Raw genomic sequence first — 20,563 nt, 5'->3', positions numbered from 1 at the left:
GGCTCTGTAAAAAGCCGTAACTTTTACTAAGCGAAACAATAACCTAGGGACATGTGAAATAATAAAACACACAAATTAACAAAACCATGTTGTTGTTAATCCTGGCTGTTTCACAAAGACATTTTTTTTATGCTTTATAGTCACAAACCTCTTGTCATTAGCATATATAACACTGCTGCAATTAACTCATGTTGCATATTATTTTTTTTGTAATACTTTTAAGAATGGGCTTATAAAACTTCAAATTGTCTTTTATCTGTCACCAACAAAAAACAACATCTCTCTCAAACAGAACAAACAGATAAAATAGATTGCTGTGATTCGTGTCTCTTTGGAAACAACCGTTGTACACATTTGGCGTCGTATTACATCCGTGAAACGCAACAACAAGAAATTGTTGATGTAGTTAATCAGTGCCACAAGACGTAAAATTGTGAAAACTAGAGCCTCTAGAAGGACGGAAAACGCATGAAAAATTAATAAAATCAGTGAAATGGATTGGTTTTTGAAAGCGAGTGAAATGAATCGGGTTTTAAAGGCGAGTGAAATGGATCGGGTTTTAAAGGCGAGTGATATGTATCAGTTTTTGGAAGGCGAGTAAAATGGATTTGGTATTTAAAGAAAAGTAAATAATTTTGTGTCCTATGTCTCTTTTTTCTTTACAAGCAACAATTTTAGAAAGATTATTGGAAAGACTAAGCCCCTCCCCATCGTCTCTCTCCTTCTCCTGTGCTTTCCATGGAGCTGTTAATAGAAAAATTAAAAGAATTAAGCAAATGTTGAAGCAAATAAACTTACAATACCTTTAAAATCAAGAAGAAGTAAGCACTGTATGTTTTTTCTCTGGTTAAAAACCACGTTTTGAATATTTCTTAGGTATTACCACTACCTTTATACTATTCCTTCTAAAAACACAAACTTGCTGAACATTCTCGGAATCTTTTTATTTTCTTGTGTTCAGACATATCTATAAATAAGCTACTTTTATAGTGTTGTTATCTATATGTTGATTCGAGCCAAAAAACAAATATTGTGAAATAGTGGTTTTACCAAAGTCTTCTTTTTGTCTAGCCCCACTTCTACTGAAAGGGTAGTAATTGTGGCGCATGGAAGTTTAAGGATTATGGATTGTATCATGAGCTAACTTTTGTATTAAAATTAGTAGAACGCTGCTCGCTTGAACTGAAACGTTTTCTGCTTGCCAACTTTTCATTAAAATCATTTTTAATCTCACTTTGGTTGTTATCACGACGATAGAGTTTTATAAATTTATTCCTAAAAAAATCAGATATGTCTATTATTGTTCTTCGTTGTCTCATAAAGCAATATTATGCAAGTTCATTGTATAGAAACTTGTGGCACGGATTCTGACAAAAAAGATTTTTATATCATATAGATTAACTTGTTAGGAGAAGCGTCTGTTAGGCATTTTCTAAAAAAATATAAATTCAAGGCATTATCGATGTTCCTCGGTTCTTCTCAAGTTTCAGGGAAACAAAAGGGGTTGAAAAAATGGCTAAATTGTTAATGTGGATTTGGACTAGAAATCTCACGGCATTATGGGTTCTTATGACCCGGCGAAAAAAATTCAAAAAAGAATGATTTCAGTCAGATCTATTCCTTGTGTATGGATGGAAATTTAGTCTAGAACTTGGTGGTAAGGTCACAGCATTTTCACTTTCTAGCTTAAGTAAGGCTTGTAGACCTGCAGGGGTGCATATTACTGAACTTTTGAATTGCAGGAAACGCCCCTCTGTTCTTCTGTGGAAAATGAGAATTTATGTAGTCAGAGAAATTTTTCTGGTTTGTTGAATGGTGAAAACCATCTTGGTAGAGGGAAATTGGTACCAAAGCGGCACAAGAACGTCTTAAGATTAGTCGGTTAAAAAAACGTCTGTGACTGATATAATTTTGTAATAAGTACGAGGAAAATTTTACATAAAAACATGTTGTTTTAGGCGTTTTCGAGACGTCTTTTATAAATAGTCTAAAGACATCTTACTATAGATGTGGTTTTATCTATAAGAATGGTTCTGCAGAGTAATGGGAACTTTTCCTGTAAGTTTATTAGAGTCATAAAAATTGAAAAAGCGTTACCTTTTTTTAAACCAAATGTGGAAAAGGTGTAATTCGTTAATTCTTAAAAGTGCTAGACATGAGTTATCAACATTTTAGAACGTGTTTTCTTTACATCTTTCTAATTCGTAACAACACCTTAACAACACCTTAACAACACCTTAACAACACCTTAACAGCACCTTAACAACACCTTAACAACACCTTAACAACACCTTAACAACACCTTAACAACACCTTTATGTTTGTGTTTTAGCCTTAGATTGACTATTAATCCTATTTTTTTATATATATTTTTCATAGATCATCTGTTCTGCAGATTACACATGCTATGCAGCATAAAAACAATAATGTCTTACATTTCTAACATGGCTTATCATGACTGTGCTGTGGATAATGACTTGTTTTTTTAAGGTTTATTTTTATTTTGACTTTGATTTTTGTTTTGATTCCAATCCTACAGTGCTACTGTTGCATGGCTTTGTTCATTCTATGTGTTTTCTTATATCTATAATCATATTATTATTTTTTAGCTAGCTACCTAAAAGATATGCTTATGTAAAGCTAGCCGTACCTAAGCCGTACGTAACTACACTTTTCTTTTTAAGATGAGCTAATGTTTCATAGAAGTTACACACTCTGGTAGTTGGGAGAAAAAAAATAAAAGAACATTGTAAAGTTATCGAAAAAAACGTGGACGTGATTTAAACACACCAACCACAATCAAGTTTAAAAAGTTGACAGTGTAAATTAAAAAAAATTAATGCGTTATTATAGAAAGCATTCTACACAACGCGTCCTGGAAATGAAGTTGTCACAGCGCATGAAGGAAGATTGCAACAATGCAGTATTGTTTTAAGCTCTGGATCGGTATCACGTGGTCTATGGAGAGATGGTTTTAAAGCAACAATTTTATTCAAAATCAATATCAATTTAGAAGAATCAATTGAGCCCGTAACGTAACTACACTTTTATTTTTAAGGTGAGGTAATGTATTTTAATGAAAACAACTGAGCTAATCGTAGTGGTAAATTTGTTGTGTCACTCAATTTCTGTTTCTGTTTCAATGAACCCGTAAAATACGAAAAATGTTAGAGAAACATCTTTCTTTTATAAACACCAGAGGGAAATCGATTCCACAATCAAAAGATTAGATACGGCTGGCTATAACAAGTATGTGTGAATAGTACGGACGGTGAATTTTAATGCCGCCATAGAATAAGGTAAAATAAAGGGGATTGGTAAGTAAAAGAGAGGAAAATAAAAACGACATATATTTCACTCGAAAACAGTATCTATATTATCAATAAAAACAATATTAAGTTAGGTAAAGCTAGCTAAAATAAAGTACGGCTGGATAGTAATAAATTACGGCTGGATATTAATAAAGTACGGCTGGGTCTTCTTAAATAACAAACAAATACAAATGCTAAAAGACGTTCAATAAAAAGGGAATTGAGTTAGGTACGGCTAGCTGAAATAAGGTACGGCTCGACAATATTAAGGTACAGCTGGGTCCTATTATATAAGAAAGAACTTAAAATGCTAAGAAAAGGTTCAATAAAAACGAAATTAAGTTACGTACATCAGATACAGTTAAACAGAATTAAAATATGGCTGCGCATCTACTAAAAAATAAAATAAATTGTAAAGCTGGTAAAATAAAAAAACATTACCTAAGAAACGAGATGTTTTAACAAATACAAACACGAATAATATATGATTGTATTTTAATGAATATCGCTACCAGTGTCAGATTGATTGCTTACATTCTCTAACGTTTCCATTTGTAGGACCAAATCTGCAACAGATCTATCCGATTTTGATGCGATATATCAAAACGCTAACCACTGTAAAAGCAAGATGGAGATATAATCAAATGTCGTAAAGAGTGATTTAGAGATAGCAGGGATAGATACAGGCTTGTTATGTTTAAAATCAGTCAGTGTGACTCTTAACTGAATTGCCAAACAATTCAACAAAATACTGGGTAAGAACTTGGTCAGGGCTTTCTTTCTTGTTGCTACTAACGCTATTCTCCGCATGTTACTTCGATATTGTCGACTTTTGATGATAGTGGCGATGCATTCATCATTGATTGTTTTAATATAAGAAACACTAAAAAGACTTAATTCTTTCGTCAACAACCATCCGCATTTTCCAATTCAATTGCAATCAAGATTGAGCGACAAAAAGTAACTTCTACAAGAATTTCCCGGTATAGATCTAGTAGATAAAAAATCGCCCTGTGTTAAGTTAGTAAATAAAAAATCGCCCAGTGTAAAGTTAGTAAATAAAAAAAGCCCAGTGTGAAGCTAATAAATAAAAAACGCCCAGTGTGAAGTTAGTAAATAAAAAACGCCCAGTGTAAAGTTAGTAAATAAAAAATTGCCCAGTGTAAAGTTAGTAAATAAAAAACGCCCAGTGTAAAATCAGTAAAAAAAAATCGCCCATTGTAAAGTTAGTAAATAAAAAATTGCCCAGTGTAAAGTTAGTAAATAAAAAACGCCCAGTGTAAAATCAGTAAAAAAAAATCGCCCATTGTAAAGTTAGTACATAAAAAACGCCCAGTGTGAAGTTAGTAAATAAAAAACGCCCAATGTAAAGTTAGTAAATGAAAATCGCCCAGTGTGAAGCTGATAAATAAAAAATCGCCCAATGTGAAGTTAGTAAATAAAAGACCCCCAGTGTAAAGTTAGTAAATGAAAAACACTCAGTGTGAAGCTAATAAATAAAAAACGCCCAGTGTGAAGTTAGTAAATAAAAAACGCCCAGTGTGAAGTTAGTAAATAAAAAACGCCCAGTGTGAAGTTAGTATAAAAAACGCCCAGTGTGAAGTTAGTATATAAAAAACGCCCAGTGTGAAGTTAGTAAATAAAAATAGGACCTAAACACAGAATATAAAACATCAATAATTTATAAAACATCTCTTCGTCATTTTGATTTAAAATACGTGATAAAATCAAAAGTTTGACTTTGACTGAAACACCAGCCTAACAGAACTAGTAAACACATTAATTATTGTCTTCTCGAGTAGGTAGTTAAAAAGCAAGAAGTATAAAAACAGTTGAGTCTCTAAAGATAGAAACTTTGCCATATTTTGTGTTTTGTTATAAAAAATCCCTGTAAATCGATAATGAAACGAAATATCTTAAAACGTCTTGAGTTAGTTGTCATGAGTTATATCAAAAAGCCATGTCGGTATTTTGATTTGATAAAATTAATTAACAAACAATCTACGTATGTTTTTTGGCATTTTCTGATAAAATCAAATATGACAAGGGTCCTATTGCTTTGGAATTAAATATTTATATTTTTTGTTTACCATCAGCAATTTAAATACCGTTACGTTTAGCTTTACTTGTTGATTGTACGTGAAAACCAGGGACTAGGAACAAGTTACATTTCCTTATAATGCTTTCATAAAATACACATACTGTGATTTGAACAGGTAGGCATGATTTCTTATGAACATTCTCGAAGAGTCATAGGTAGAAACAAAATGTCTTTGAATACTAGTTCATTATTCCGCTATAAAATACAACTGCCATTTCTGATCCAATGTCTAAAAATTTAGAGTGAATGTTTTCAAAAAGCAAAAGAAGTTATTTTCTCGTAAAATACATCAAATTGAAAATGTTTCACCACTGGAAGCACTTACCCTTTATTATAGCTGTGCTGAATGACCAACTCGGATATGAAATATTACTAACTAGACAAGGTGATACTTAGGCATGTACTTTGAAGTACGGAAACAGATGAGGATGTGATTAGCTGAAGGTAGAAACGCATAGAAATTCAATCAGTGGGTAAGCTTGACCAATTGGTATGGAAAATGAAAAATATACGTAATTTAAAAAAATATAGGGTATTGAACTTTTTTTCTATTAAATGACATTTCAATGAATGTACAGTCTATTAACTATGGTTAATAATGTTCACAGAACGCGTATTATTTATGGCTTAAAATGTTGCATAGTTAAGATCACCAACGTCAAAATTGATATAAAATGGAGCGCTACTTTATATTTCAGCTATCTTTATATCACCAAATTTATTTCTTTAATAATAGCCGTTGCCCGTCTGTCTGTTTTTAACGGTGTTACCGCGCACTCGGGTATCACAAGAACGAGTTCCCGCTAAAATAAAGAACCAATTAGGAGCAGATTTTTGGATATCGATTAGACTTTATTGCAATGCTTTTTTTACGCTCCCTCAAAAGCAGTCTAAAATTTGGCGAGAAGATCGAAGCAACTATTATTGTAATGGCTGAGTAACAACAGGTTGTAAACTATGTTTTTATTTTTGCTTAAGTCATGGGAAAGTTGTTTTTTTGCTTTATTCAATTTGAAGGCTCCACTCGAATGTATGGAACAGTTCACGGCTCTTAAAAGACCTCAACCAGGAATTCACCCGTCGGTAAAAATCAAGTGATTCCTCAAATCGTGGAGTAAACGTTATACTATGGATTTTGATAGAGGGTATTATTAAGGTTTAAAAATAGGTGTTAGGCTTAAAAATTTCTGAAAAACAAAACAAAACACGTTTCTATAAAACAAAAAAGTGATCAGTGGTGAAACTTTCATACATTAAATTTAAAATTAGCAATCGAAAGTATATGACAATGTGAGTCTCAGCTCAGTAGCAGGGAATCACAATACTAAACAATGGTCATAATCACGTGATCTTATGTTGAGAGCTAGAAATTTATCATGTTGGCATGACGAAAACAACGAACAGGGAGAATAAAATTGATATATACTTCTTTTATCAGCGACTACACATCGCGTTATCAATAGTTGTTTTATTGCGGTGATTTTTGTGAACATCGCGGAGTAATTTTCTCATTAGTCTTGATAAAATCTTATATTACCTTTTAAAACGGGATAAAAACATGTCTGTAAACAGAAACAATAAAACTTTATCATGTCTTTTTAGCTCCTGTTTTTAAAAATTTATTTTAATTACCTAAATGACACGAACGTCATTAGTTCCTGTCAGTTAGATGAAGGAAAAAATTGCAAAGTTAATTTTAAAGATCAGATTGGCTAGTCCATTCTGCTCCGTTAAAGAAGTCCTTATTCCATATTATTTGCTAGGAAGTACCAGTTTTGTTTGTATAATTGTATGAAGAATATAATAGCTATATGGTTCAGCATTTTTACACATTAACCAAGTGGACGAGCAAATTCAAAAATATTAACAAAAAAAAATTCTCTATTGTAATTGCCACGCATCATACACTTTTTTATAAAATAATTAACACTACGGAAAGTTAAAGATCAAAATAGCAAAACTTATTTAAAACTCCTTTTGAGCATCAGACTATAAACGTAGTTTCACCCCGGTATGAAATATTTTTTTTTGTTTACATGAAGATTTAAGCATAGTTTCATTCCGGGTTGAAATTTCATCTCGGTCATTTTGACCGGGATGAGCTCGCCCCGGGATGAGACATGTAAACAGCATAAAGACTTTGGCCAGACGCAGAGGGATAACCTTATCCCGGGACGAGTTTCATCCCAGGATGAGATTTTATGTTATTAATTTCCGCAGAAAAAATTTATATAACAAAGATAAAACAAAGTTTAGGTTTGTCGTCATTTCACACAACAAACATGATCGCTCGAAACTGAGAATTAGTTATGGAAGAGGAATATAAATCAAGAGAAAATGTATTATTATTGGCCATGACAGATGTTTCTTTAGTTCCAAGGAGTAATAACAAACTGTCCCAATATTCTTTTACTACGATTCTGTGTAAATATTTTGAGTTATATATTAATTTTTGATGTTTACGGTAAGAGCTTCTTAGCTTACTTATTTTCTTTTAACACATGTAAAAATGCTGCTAATAAATATAGATATATAGTTATAAACAGAGTTATTTATTTGTTGTTAGCGTAGTTATCTTGGCAGACTTTAAGATTTAAAAATCTATTTTTTTATTTATTTGGCCACAAATTAATTACAAGCTCATCTCCTCTTTAACATGAATAACAAGCAGGTTTTTGCACAATTTTTAACCAAACTAGGTGGTAATAAATTGGAGCATAGCTCTTTCATTTTTTAATTCGCGATTTCGTTTACGTACCTGATATAAATACCAAATAAAACATTAAGATATGACGAAAAAAAATAAATAAGACCCCCGCTTTTTATAAGACTTGGCGGTAAGGTTTACTTAACCAGCGCTGTCCAGGACTACAGTTATATTCACTCGCACATATTAAATCACCGCCAAGGAGAATCGAGTTCCGGTCCGATAAGCTACAGCGCCATACAACAACTAATCTACGGCGCCATAAAAAAGAAAAATAATGTGGGAATGCACTTGCAACTTTGTGGTCTTACAACTATGAAGTGCGTTAACGAAAGGATTTAGACGTCAATATCTCTTCAGCAATTTGTTAGAAGCACATGATTCTATACATTTTCTTGACCAGCGTCTTAAACTAGACACAATAAAGGCAGCAGCTAATCAAATTAAAAAACAGTGGTTTTTTTGTATCGACAAGTCAATGCTGACTTAATTAAAATTTAAATGACATCATCTCCATTGTTCTCTCTAATTTCCTCACAGGCTATTGGCAAGCAAAGTGATCAAGTGTGTATTTAAACAAGATTAAAAACCCTGGAAACATGAAGACAAGCAGTTTCTTGAATAGTGGCTTAATCTCTGTAATTATTTTCAATTGTTTTCGATGCAACAATAACCAGGAACTTCAACGATTTGCTGGTACAGTTGTCGTTGTTTTTACTCATAATTAGATGTGTAAGAAGAATTGTAAGAGGTAGGAAAACCATCTAATAACTTTACTTGTTAGATTATTTTATCCTTTCTAGCGGTGATTTGATCAAGGCAGGGAAGTCTAGTGAACCAAATTGTTACACACGCACTGTGCTTTCAATGTGACGAAGAGCTTCAGGAGTTTAAAAAAGTTAAAGTCAAATAAAAGGTGCAGAAAATACGGAGTAACTAAGTATTTATAAGCGACATTCCGCCTGTGTCGTGACGACATAAAAACGTACAAATAAGCGAATGGACATTGCGTCGGTTAAAAACTTTACTAATCTTGGTACTTTCTTTGAGTTCACTTCATTCTTCTCAATTTTTTTCTTTAAAGGAGAAGCGAACTGCGCTGCGGCACGGCTGCTGAATAAAAGTTCATGAGGAGTGTTGATTTTAAAGACCTGACTGATTGGTTTAGTTTTCTGCTCCATAAAATCACTATTCACTATAAATCAATTTTGTTTACATCTTTGTGAGTGTTGAATTACTTATAAGTGAGTATTTTTACACATTTGCCAAGCGGGTGGCTAAGTTAGAAACGATGGAATATATTTCTCTTCGTGTCGGTCACGGGTAAGTATACACAAAGTATTTAAGCAAGTCTGTCCGGTCTGTATATTTATTCAATTTTTGCGCCATCTCATCATAACAAACTTTTTCGTTCGAAGTTGGTAGTATCATGTGGAAAAGGGACTTCAACATGAAAAAAGTGTTGTTGGTGGTTATGGCAGATACTTCTTTTGTTCAAAGAAGTTTCATCAAAGGTCATATATTGCTGTTACTACAATAGCACGTAAAATATTCTTAGTTATCTCGAACCAAAGATCTTATTTATGGTGTTTTCAGTTGGCAAATACATTCAAACATACTTATTTTCACCCCATACAGCCATTAAACTTCTGTAAAAATGTTGCTAGGAAGATATATAGATACTTAGTTGTGAAATATGATTATTTACTTGTTATTAAAGTAGTTATCTAAGTAGATTTTAGGATTACGAAATTTATAAAAAAATTTTCTCGCTTAAAATTTATTTTCTGGCTGCCACAAAATAATTCTTTGTTCGCCTCTCCTTGAAAAAAAAAAACAATTGATAACAAGTTGGTATCAAATTGTTAATCATAGTGTGAATATGAACTGTCAAATTTATGATACTTAATATATATAATATATAATGCTTTTAATTACCCAATCTTTTCTTAATTAAATTTGGTTTAAACGTCAAAGAAATCTCAAGGTTGCTGCCATGACAGTCCAGATAAAGCATGACATAACATTTGCAAAACGCCGTTTTTGCCTATTTCTCGAAACTGGCCAAGTGATGCTCACAGTTTTCGGGTTTTGAGCCGAATAACCAACGTCAAACATTCGCTAGCTGGACTTTCCGCGATGCATTATGAAACAATCTGCTCCGCATTCTGGAAAGGTTCGAGAAAGTGAAGAGTTGTGATGCGCTGACGTGAGCATAAATTACTAATGGCAGTTGGTATCGGCCTAATTTTATGTTAAAAGATTGTATCAGAGTATAAGCAGTTCCATTAACGTACGTGATAAATTTGTCACTATTCAGTGGCCTGGTTCCATCAGATTGGAAAACTGCGAAAATTATACCTGTATACAAAAGTGGACCGAAAAGTAACTTCGACAACTATCGACCCATTTCTGTAATACCAGCGGTGACAAAAATCATGGAGAAAATAGTACATAGTCCATTGATTAATTATCTTGAAATGAACAACCTTCTCCATCGTAATCAATATGGTTTCAGAGCGAGAAAATCCACCAATCTAGCAACCATATCTTTCACTGATAGTATAAGACATCATGTAGACAGAGGAGAAATTGTCGGAGCGGTTTACATAGATTTAAGTAAAGCTTTCGATACGTTAAGCCAGAACAAACTCTTGTCAAAGCTTATTGCTTATGGTATATGGGAAAAGGATCTTTTATTTATTCACTTTACTGACTACTTGTTTGGACGTGGACAGTTTGTTGTCTATAATGGTGTACTTTCGGGAAAGGAGTACCTCACTGTTGGTGTACCCCACGGTACAATTTTAGGTTCGCTGTTATTTTTGTTACATTTTAACGATCTTGCTGACAACTGGAAACATTCTAAGATCATCAAATACGCTGATGATACTGTTTTGTTCTGTGGAGGAAAAACACTCGACGTTCTTGAAACAGAACCTAATCATGACACAGATGAAATATCGAGATGGTGTTATGATAACGAACTCATCCTTAACATAAAAAAGGGAAAACCGAGGCAATGTTGTTTGGTAAACCTCAAAAACCGAAACCTTTATGCATCAAATACCGTAATCAAATTGTCAATACAGTTACTCATAATAAGTACCTTGGAGCCGAATTAAATACGTCGCTCAACCTCCATGAAGACTTCAACTTGTCATACAAAAAAACAACATCTCGATTACGTCTTCTACTTAAAATTCGACCATTACTCACATTTAAAGTTGCAAAAGCAATTTACCAGACTATGATTGTACCTGTGATGACATACAGCAGAATGACTAACCTTAACTTGACGTTTACTCACATCAGTCAATCGATGATTGTGCACAAAAAGTTGTACCATCCGTGAACATTTGTTCGATCAAGAATACCATAAAAAATCTGGTACGACAAAGTATAGACAGTATATTATGTGAGAACTTTAATGACTATTTTGTATTCATGAACCACGGCCATAGCACCAGAAATGCAAATTCGTTGCTACGGCTTCCTGCAATTCGCACAGGATATGGCCGCCGTGCATTTAAGTTTATGGCAAGTAAAATATATAACACCTTGCCAAGAGACATTTCAAACGATGGTAATATAAGTAGTTTTAAAGAAAAATTATCTGGGCATTTTAAGTAATTTATTTTTTCCAAACTTTTTTGCGACAAGTCCTACTCACTGTTTAATCCATGGCTGTCTAGGATTTCCTTTATTTCCAGTGGATCTTTTTGACTTTTAACATATATACACTTGTTTTCATAATTTATAACTGTTTTCAAATTCTTGTCGTTTGCTTTCACCTTTTCAACGGAGTCTATTGCGGTTTTAGTTTTTCTCACCCACTTTAACGACTTCTATAGCGTGCATACTTTCTCTGTTTCCCTTCTGTCGGTTAGTTTTTAGCGTGACATTTTTTAAAGTGTTGATACTTATATATAATCATATATATTTTTATTTTTATATTTTTCCAAAACAGCACCTTAATTGATAGCAGTACAGAATGTATTTTTATATGTTATACTGAATAGGTCATCCTGTAAAAACATTATTTTAAATAAATAAAATAAATATTGATCTAATCAATGATCCTAGTCGTAAGTCCGCATTGGAAATTGATAAACAAACTGTTTTGGGTTATCAAGTCAAGCAAACAACAAGGCAAAATTTGTCCCTGCAAGTGCTGTATGAGAACAGTTAATATTAAGTAAATTGGTGCAACACTTTTGTAAAATAATTTGTCGTCACAAAAGAATGATTTGGTGTAGTTTCGAGTTCCAAGTATAGTTGCTATGAAATTATTGAATAATATCAATCATTGGGTCCTTCAATTTTTTGAAGTATCTTCTAAGAATAGTTAGTATACGCGTTTATCTATAGCAAATTAAAACCTTTGTCATCAATGAAGCAATAAATTAAGCAAAATAGATTATTAAAACTGAAGAAGGTTTAAAATAACATACTGCAAAAAAATGATCAATTATCAGCTTTTCCTTAGTAGTATCATAACAACGGGTTCTACATTGAGATGACAAAAGTTAACTTTAAATACGAAGTAATAGATGATAGATATTTCTTTCTGTGCCAGTTCAAGAATAGTGTTGACATCGTTTAAAGTTTTGCTGATCAAAAAAATATTAAAAGAGCAATATTATTTTGCGTCCTGAAATCTAAATGAAGTTTAAATTTCTTGTTTTTTAGTTCTGCCAGAAAATTCAGCGAACCACAGATTTTCCTAAAACAGATATGGTAAACATCACCCTGACTCCCAATGCTACTGGATATGCAAGTAACTTAACAGTTGTCCAAAATAATATTAGGCGCAAGGCAGATTTCAGTCAAAACTCAACTTATATCATTTTCGCTTCATGTGGTATTGTGTTTATCTTATGCATTCTACTGACTATCATTATCAAAGGTAAAAATTTATTTGTTTTTTTTACAGGAGTTTGTGGAGATTGGGATATGTTGATTGTTTGGCTAGTCTAAATTACCACGTGGGCTTTTCAATTTTATGATTTAGTAAGGAGATCACAGCAACGAAGGCAGACAAGCAAAGATCATGAAACAGCTATAAACATCACGCAGACTAAAGGTGAGCCACTTTCGAACGTAGAACTTGTTGTGTTCCCCTGAGATTTATATTTTTTTTCCTTGATTGTGTGAACCTTTAAGTTTTTCAGCTGGGTATCCGTACTTGCATTCGCTCATGTAATTCGCAAATATTAGTGTTTCCAAAACATAGTAAGCAAACATGTGCAAAGATTTGAAAAGATTAGCATACAGTGTATTGGTGTTAAAAATTTCGTGGAAACATGTGGTGGTCACATTACAACAAAACTTCTAGCATATTATCAGTTCTTAGAACACTTTTTTTAATCAATATTTACGACCTCTCCAGAGTAGTTGTACTTTGTCTAAAAATCATGTTCTTTTACATTTCAACAAACAGCGTGTTGAAGGATTACGTAATGTTTTTTGCTAAAATCCAGTGAAATTCACGTCGTGCATAGATATCAAAGGGATTCCGAAACAATAACAATTTGAATAAACCTTTTAATGGGCACTGAGATGAGTTTATTCTCCTTTTCTATTTCTACCTCCATGCTTGAAGAAAGACAATATGTGTCAAAAGGTTTTACCGGGATATTTTTTATAAAGGACGGCTGTTTTCGAAATCCAGAATCTCTTCAATAATAGCCATATTCGGTCTGTCTGTTTTTGCGCGAGAAAAAGGTTGTGCTACGGAAACACGAAATAGACGATACATAAAAGACGGGCGACATCGTGGATTTTTCCACGAACTACCGGCTAGTCTCTATAATAATAGCTGTGTCTGTCTGTCCGCAAGAAAATCGTCGTGTCGAAGTCACGCAAAATATTTATATCTGCACGAAATACCAATTACGATATAATTTTACTGACATTTTTTTGGTAATTCACGTGTAGTAATTTTTGAAAAACTAATTCGACATTTTTGCGGCTTCGACATGCCGACGAAGGAATGTGTAAAGCAGGGCCACAAATGCTATTTTGATTTTGAAAAGTAGTCGTATTCAGTTAAGGTTTGCAGGTCTCAGTTTGACTCTTTTGTCGTTATATTTATGTAATTTTTGTGTCAGGTAAATTTATTCTCACGTTTCTACCCAAGTACAAATCTCAAACCACCAGTTTTGAGGTAGCATCCTAAACCCAACTGGTGGACTAGCCTTGTTTATTCCTATTCATTCAAGGGTGTTTTTTAGTTTAATATTAGAGCTTTTTACCTTAGCCAAATTTATTTATTTTTCTGTTATCTGTACCAATCTGATTCCTACTTAGCTGTATCTTGGGTGGTGGCTACAGTTAGCAAGTTAGCTATCTCTGGCTAAAAAGTGAAAGTAGCCAAATATAGAGGCTGCAACAAAATTTTGAAATAATTTTCCTTATGCTATATTTAGTATAAGGTAGCTAGCTACACCATTTACTGTTTTATAGCACAGGCTTTTGGATGTGTTTTTATTTAAACTGGAGGTGTAACGACTGGCTGTAACCAGAGTTGCTATAAGTTGTTTCTTAAAATGGTATTACTACCCTATACGTGTGACGTTTACCTGTACTCAGCGCTTAGTCCAGTGTTAAAGGCAAGATTTTTGTTGTATTATTTTTATTTATATCAAGGCTACAATAAAGTTTTTTTTTTACTCTTTTTGCAATGACAGGGTAACAAAAGGTTGTAAAACATTTTTTATTTTATCTGACGTTGAGGAGAAGTACTTTTAAAAAGGTATATTACACCCGAAACACTATAATGTTGCAAGCGCTTCACTCAATTTATGACAGATTGTATAACTGTACTAAAGCAAAGGGTTAAAGATACTTAACGGCTCATATTAAGGTATAATCTGGTGCATAACGCAGGATCACGCAGCTACTTGTGTCCTAACCCGGCATTTCGACGCCGAGTCTCCCGACTAGTATAAAATATTATTCAAATGTCTTTTCTTTAATTATATTCAATGTATTTTTTGTTATCATTAGAATATCACACACAATCATATTTTCTTGCTATTTTAGTTGAACACGCAAGTCAACAAAGTCCAAGCAATCACGAGGACGAAAATGATTTGGAGAAAATAACTTCTACTAATAGGAACATTAAAGGGAAGCTACCAGTAAATACGGCAAAACCTGTAAATATAGAAGAACCACAATACGAAATCAGCGTTAATTACCAAGACACTGTGTACTGCAATATTCCTGCACATGAATCAAACGAGGTGACGCAAAATTGTCGCCACACTAGCAAAATTGGTAGATACTACGAATCTCTAAGAAGATTCACTCCTTTTGGTAAAAACTTAAAATCAAAGGATTCACACAACTATGCGTCAGTTAAATGCAACATGTTCTTTAAATCGAAAAAAAAAAAGTTTTGGATCATATTTACATGCCACCAAAGGCAAACGCATTTGATACGTGTTATACAGATATGAACAATCCAAACGAAAAGGAAATGTTTCTGAAATCGAAAAGTAAGAAATTCGAAAAGCACGTTTACATGCCACCAAGGCCAAACACATTTGACACGGCTTATACAGATATGAAAAGTACTAAAAATGAAGAGTATGTATCAATTGAAGAAAAATCTCGTTACAGTGGTTACACAGAAATAGATGAAGGTGACATCAATAAAAGGGAGTACACTCTGCTGCAACGTTTAACATCTGCGAGTGTTGATTACGAAGTTGCACCAGAAGATTTAAATATAAATTCTGAAAGAGATGAAAACAGCTATGTGACATTTGACCAGTACGACAGCAATCAATAAATGCCACATCTGGTGGTGAATGCTTTAGATAAAACGTTTTGGCACTAAAGTAAAATTATCTTCTCAGCATTTGCACGGATCTAGTTTCCGGAATGTCACACATACAGGGATGTGCGATTTGTTGGGTTACCCTGCGTCGCAGCGCCGGCGTCGGTCTCGGCAGCAGTCGTGCGGCTATTTTCAAGACAGTGGATTCGAATTATGATGAATTTTTATTTCGCAAGATCCAAATTCTCTACCGTTTTCTCGCGACACAGAAAGCTCGTTGCTGACTGTGTGGTGTGTAGAAAGCTCATAGGACGAACAATATCTCATCATTTAGCTGTTATATTATTTTTTCATTATTGAAGGCTTTTAGCTGGAAAAGTGCAAGTAATTGCAAAATAATTAACTACCTAAAAGATATTTTTGATACCAATGATTTTAAAAGGCCTTTAATAGTTTGATTTTGTTTTGTAGCTATCTATATGTTAAGAGAGTTTTATGTGCCTAATCAAGATGTAGATAAATTATGCAGGGTGCGTTTACATGCTTTCAAACAAATGATAATATTAGCGCTTTCGAATCTAGGTAAAATGGACCAAGAAAATATTTATTCGCTGGATAAACTGAATGTTTAGTAAAATTTGACAGAATTTTTGTGGTTTCAATTGCATCTAATCATTTTGTGCTAATTGCGTACAATGCACATTTTAATTTCGTGATTTGTAAATATTGCCATACTTTTGTGATTAGTCTTAATAAAATTATATTATATTATGCTGGTGGGTAAGACCCGTGGAAAATCCACGTAGAGATAAGAACAATAGAAAAATAGGCTGTTTTAGCTGTTTTGCTGACGTAAGCAGTGCACATCCAAATAGAAATTTAGTTAAATTTAATTTATCTGTTGCCTGTAATGTGTAGAGGTTGAAACGCATATGTATACTTGTTGTATTGCGAGAATTTTGTTATCCGTTGTTTTTTATTCTATTTTAAGTTGGCTTCATCTTTTTCAAATATACTAATTCTCTACTTCTATCTATCTGCCCGTGTGTCTGTGACACTTGCAAAGGGGATATTTTATGTCTCGTTTGTGAAACGACTAAATAGTACCTTTTTGACGTTAGTACATCAATTTGACGTCAATAACGTTAATTATTATTACTTGTGGTAAAATCCACTAAAGCAGAGATACAATAAAAAAGATAGGGGTTTTTACAATTTCTAAATGACGACTGCAGTGTCTCACAAATGTGCAAAAGATTATTCCTACAAAGTCGTTACCCTTTTGCCTCCTTGCTGTCGAATTATTTTAAAGCAGGTGGGTTGATCGAGTTTCTGTCAGTTGGTCTTATTTTGCCCACAGGTGGTCCCTAGTTACTCATGACGCTAGTTGTTAAAACTCATTTCCAAGTTACTTGGCCTTAAACTTAAAGGAGCAAGGGTACACTACAGCTTCCTAAATGGCTGTCGTTGACTAGCTCAGGTCGTTTCATGTTGCTTCACAACTGCCAGCTGTGAAGCAACATGTAAAAAAATCGTGCTTTTTGGCTATTCATTAATAGACGACATTTTGTGATTGATTTACCACGCCAGCAATCACAAGTCGGTAAAAATATATCGCATTTGTTATTTTGTGTAAATATAAAAATTTTCGCCCGTGGCACCACTTTCGGACAGACAAATAACAACTGTGGCAGTTAAAAACATTTTTTTTGCGAGCATCGTTTATTAAGGCAAATGTAAATACGCCTACAGACAAAAATACGTTATGAACACAATTTAAAAGTTCATTAACGTCCTACCATCAGTTATATTTAAACAATAATTCCATATAAGAATTGCTATTGATGTAAATGCTAAATCTTCAGAACAATGCGTTTGGTTTCTTTGCATAAGCCCAAATGCGAGGGACGTTTAAAGTGCATTCGCCGTGTTTGTTGGTTTGAATTTTTAAATCAATTTTATGTTTCTGACAGAGTTCACCTAAGTTAATTTCAGTATGCATCGTTGCGGTTAACCATGATAAAAACTGTTCTGTTGTGTGAAAAACAGAGGCGTACTCTAAAGCTTGTATATCTACAACTTCGAATCCATACTCTGCTAGTTTTTGTTTATACTTTAAAACGCTGGGGAATTCTGTATACAGAAAGTGAGGAACGGTGCGCCTATCTTCAACGTAACGAAAAACCTCCTTTATAGCATAGGGCAATTCCAAAACAGTAACAAAGGCGAATGTACCTCCAGGTTTCATTAACCTGAAAATACGTTGAAAAGTTTCCCACTTTTCTTCGTCTGTCATCCAATGCAGAACGCTACTTGAATAAACAACATCAAACTTTGGAAGATCAGTCGGCAAATGTCCACCAGATATGCACAAAAAATCTAAGTTTGAGATATGAGAATTTGTTTCTTTCGCAAGACTAATCCTGTCTTCATCAGGATCAATGCCAAGGATATATCCATTCTTTCCCACAAGATCAACTAAAAGTTTAGTAAAATTACCAGGTCCGCAACCAACGTCAAGACATCTAAAGCCTGGTTTTATGTCCAATCCTGATACCATTTTGGAGAACGTTGCTTTCTGGACAAGGTGATTTTGATTCTTGTAATCTGTAGCGTTATGTGTCGCCATCTTTGTTAGATAACGTTTTAGCTAAGTTATGTTGAACGTGTTGTTACTATCACCTTATTTATTTTCTACCTACTTTTTATATTGTTGAAGCTTATCATGAGCAGTGTTCACAAACAAACACTGTTATGTTAAGAAAAATCATAACAAAATTTTAACACCACTAATAAATGACTGTGTAAAAAATATATAAAAGCGTTGTCTTCGGTACTTTTGATGTCATTAGAAAGGTCAGCCGCTTTCAATGATGCTACGGGAAATATTTAAGAATCAAGTGAACTTCACGGAACGGGTGCAACGACTACATCTTCGTAATAACACTTAAGCTGTTGTCATTCAAAACAAAAAATAAGTTTATATGCTAAGGTGATTATGAAATAAATTAAAAGCAGTAGTATTAAAACACGCGAGACCTCAGTAAACACATTGAATTGGCTCTAGACAGGTCGTGTGCCCTTCAACTTCACAACTGTTATTTTCATTGTTATTTTTCGATATTTTTCCGTCTTAGAACCCGATTTCTTACCACCTACTTCCTGAAAGTTGGTGGCCATATTGGCCTGCATTAGGATATCTCAAACCCGATTGATCACAAGTTATGTCCATTAAACGTTATGCGATCATTTCGTCCTTGCTGCGACGCCCCTTTCTTCTCTCGCGGTCTGAGAGTCAATCATCTTTTCAATGAACGACAACAAGCAAGCAAGCAAAAGAATAAGCATATTGCAGGAACAACAGCTAATACACGCTTACATGAAAGAATATAAAAGTCTTAACCCTATTTATACTGGCCTATTTATACTTCAATTAAGTTGAAAATCCAACGGCCCTGAGGGTACACGCACTAACCAGGTTATTTGGACAGCCATGGATACGAAACAGCTTTCATAATTTGGATTATGTTTCTTTAACCACTTTGATGTGTTATAGTCAACAAACTTTGGGATTTTTTTTATCAGGGCTACTTCAAATCACCTTGTGACAAACTCCAGTAAATACAACTTTCATGTTTAAATATTCTTCACTAACATTATATATGTTTTCTTCCATTCAATCTTTTTTTAATTTTGCTCAATGAGTTTTGTTTTGACTTTGTGTCATCTTATGTGCATTTTTCGCCATGTTTTAATTCTTTTCAAAACTAAAATAGGTCCTGGTCGAATCTTTTTTGCATTTTATCCAAGATTTGAGTGATATTTAATAAGGAAAGGTTGAACATGCGGATCTACAATACTTTGATGCTGACACTGCAGAATTGCTATCTAGATTTGACATGGTTTGTTATCTTTAAATGTTAATCTTAAAATATAATTTCTGTGTCAACAAAGATATCAATCGACTTCTGTTTATAACTCAAAAACAGATAATAATTACAGCATCACTTGGATTACTTTATCATAACAATTTTTATTTTTTTTAATTTTTTTTTACCGTAACAATAATTGAAAAAAGTGCACTTACAAAATTATTCGAAACATCATAAAAATTACAACTAACATAAGTAATTCTAACATGGGAGAGAGGATGTTCCTCTGTTTAGATTTCTTTTTCTTCTTCACGTTATAAACCTTCGAAAAACAGATTTGAAAATTTTCGAAAATTAATGCAAAATCGAGTACAGAATGTGCTTTTTGTAGATTTTAGAGAAATGGGTTAGCTAACCACAACCTACACAATCTATTTGTCTTAAAAAAATGGAATATAAAGTTATTGACAGCAGTCAGTATAGAAAATTGTAATGCAAGAATAGTGCAGTAACAATAGCAGTAACACCGCCAGAAGTAATACTTGCATTCGAAAACTTTTTCACTGGTACTAAATAAAAATATGTATCCTACTATCAAAACTCTTTTACAGGCTAACAGAAAGTAACCTGGTGATAATCGAACAAACTGCATGGATTTAGAAAAAACACACAAAATTAATTATTTTGCTACAAGGAAGTATTAAAAAGGAGAATCCTAGTAGTTAGATCCACGCATATACTATTGCACTTAAGTGGTAATCTCTCATGCAGAACTGTGGTTGA

The 20,563-nt window shown here is 33.4% G+C and overlaps 2 protein-coding genes across 2 annotated transcripts; one reads left to right on the top strand and one right to left on the bottom strand.

Moving 5' to 3' along the window:
• Positions 1 to 8,677: 8,677 nt before the first annotated feature.
• On the top strand, positions 8,678 to 15,590 carry LOC130636787 (uncharacterized). Its single transcript, XM_057446631.1, has 4 exons — positions 8,678 to 8,870; positions 12,812 to 13,028; positions 13,134 to 13,205; positions 15,167 to 15,590. Exons 2-4 carry the CDS (start codon positions 12,857 to 12,859, stop codon positions 15,583 to 15,585), a joined length of 663 nt encoding a protein of 220 aa, XP_057302614.1. The 5' UTR covers positions 8,678 to 8,870; positions 12,812 to 12,856; the 3' UTR covers positions 15,586 to 15,590.
• A 2,179-nt stretch (positions 15,591 to 17,769) lies between these two features.
• On the bottom strand, positions 17,770 to 18,537 carry LOC130637040 (demethylmenaquinone methyltransferase-like). Its single transcript, XM_057446893.1, has one exon. The coding sequence runs from the start codon at positions 18,535 to 18,537 to the stop codon at positions 17,770 to 17,772; it is 768 nt and encodes a 255-aa protein (XP_057302876.1).
• Between the last annotated feature and the right edge of the window lie 2,026 nt (positions 18,538 to 20,563).

This window comes from Hydractinia symbiolongicarpus, chromosome 3 (genome assembly GCF_029227915.1).
Source record: "Hydractinia symbiolongicarpus strain clone_291-10 chromosome 3, HSymV2.1, whole genome shotgun sequence".
NCBI classification, from domain to species: domain Eukaryota; kingdom Metazoa; phylum Cnidaria; class Hydrozoa; order Anthoathecata; family Hydractiniidae; genus Hydractinia; species Hydractinia symbiolongicarpus.
Note: the sequence above shows the minus strand (reverse complement) of the source record. Positions and strands in the feature narration are given on the sequence as shown.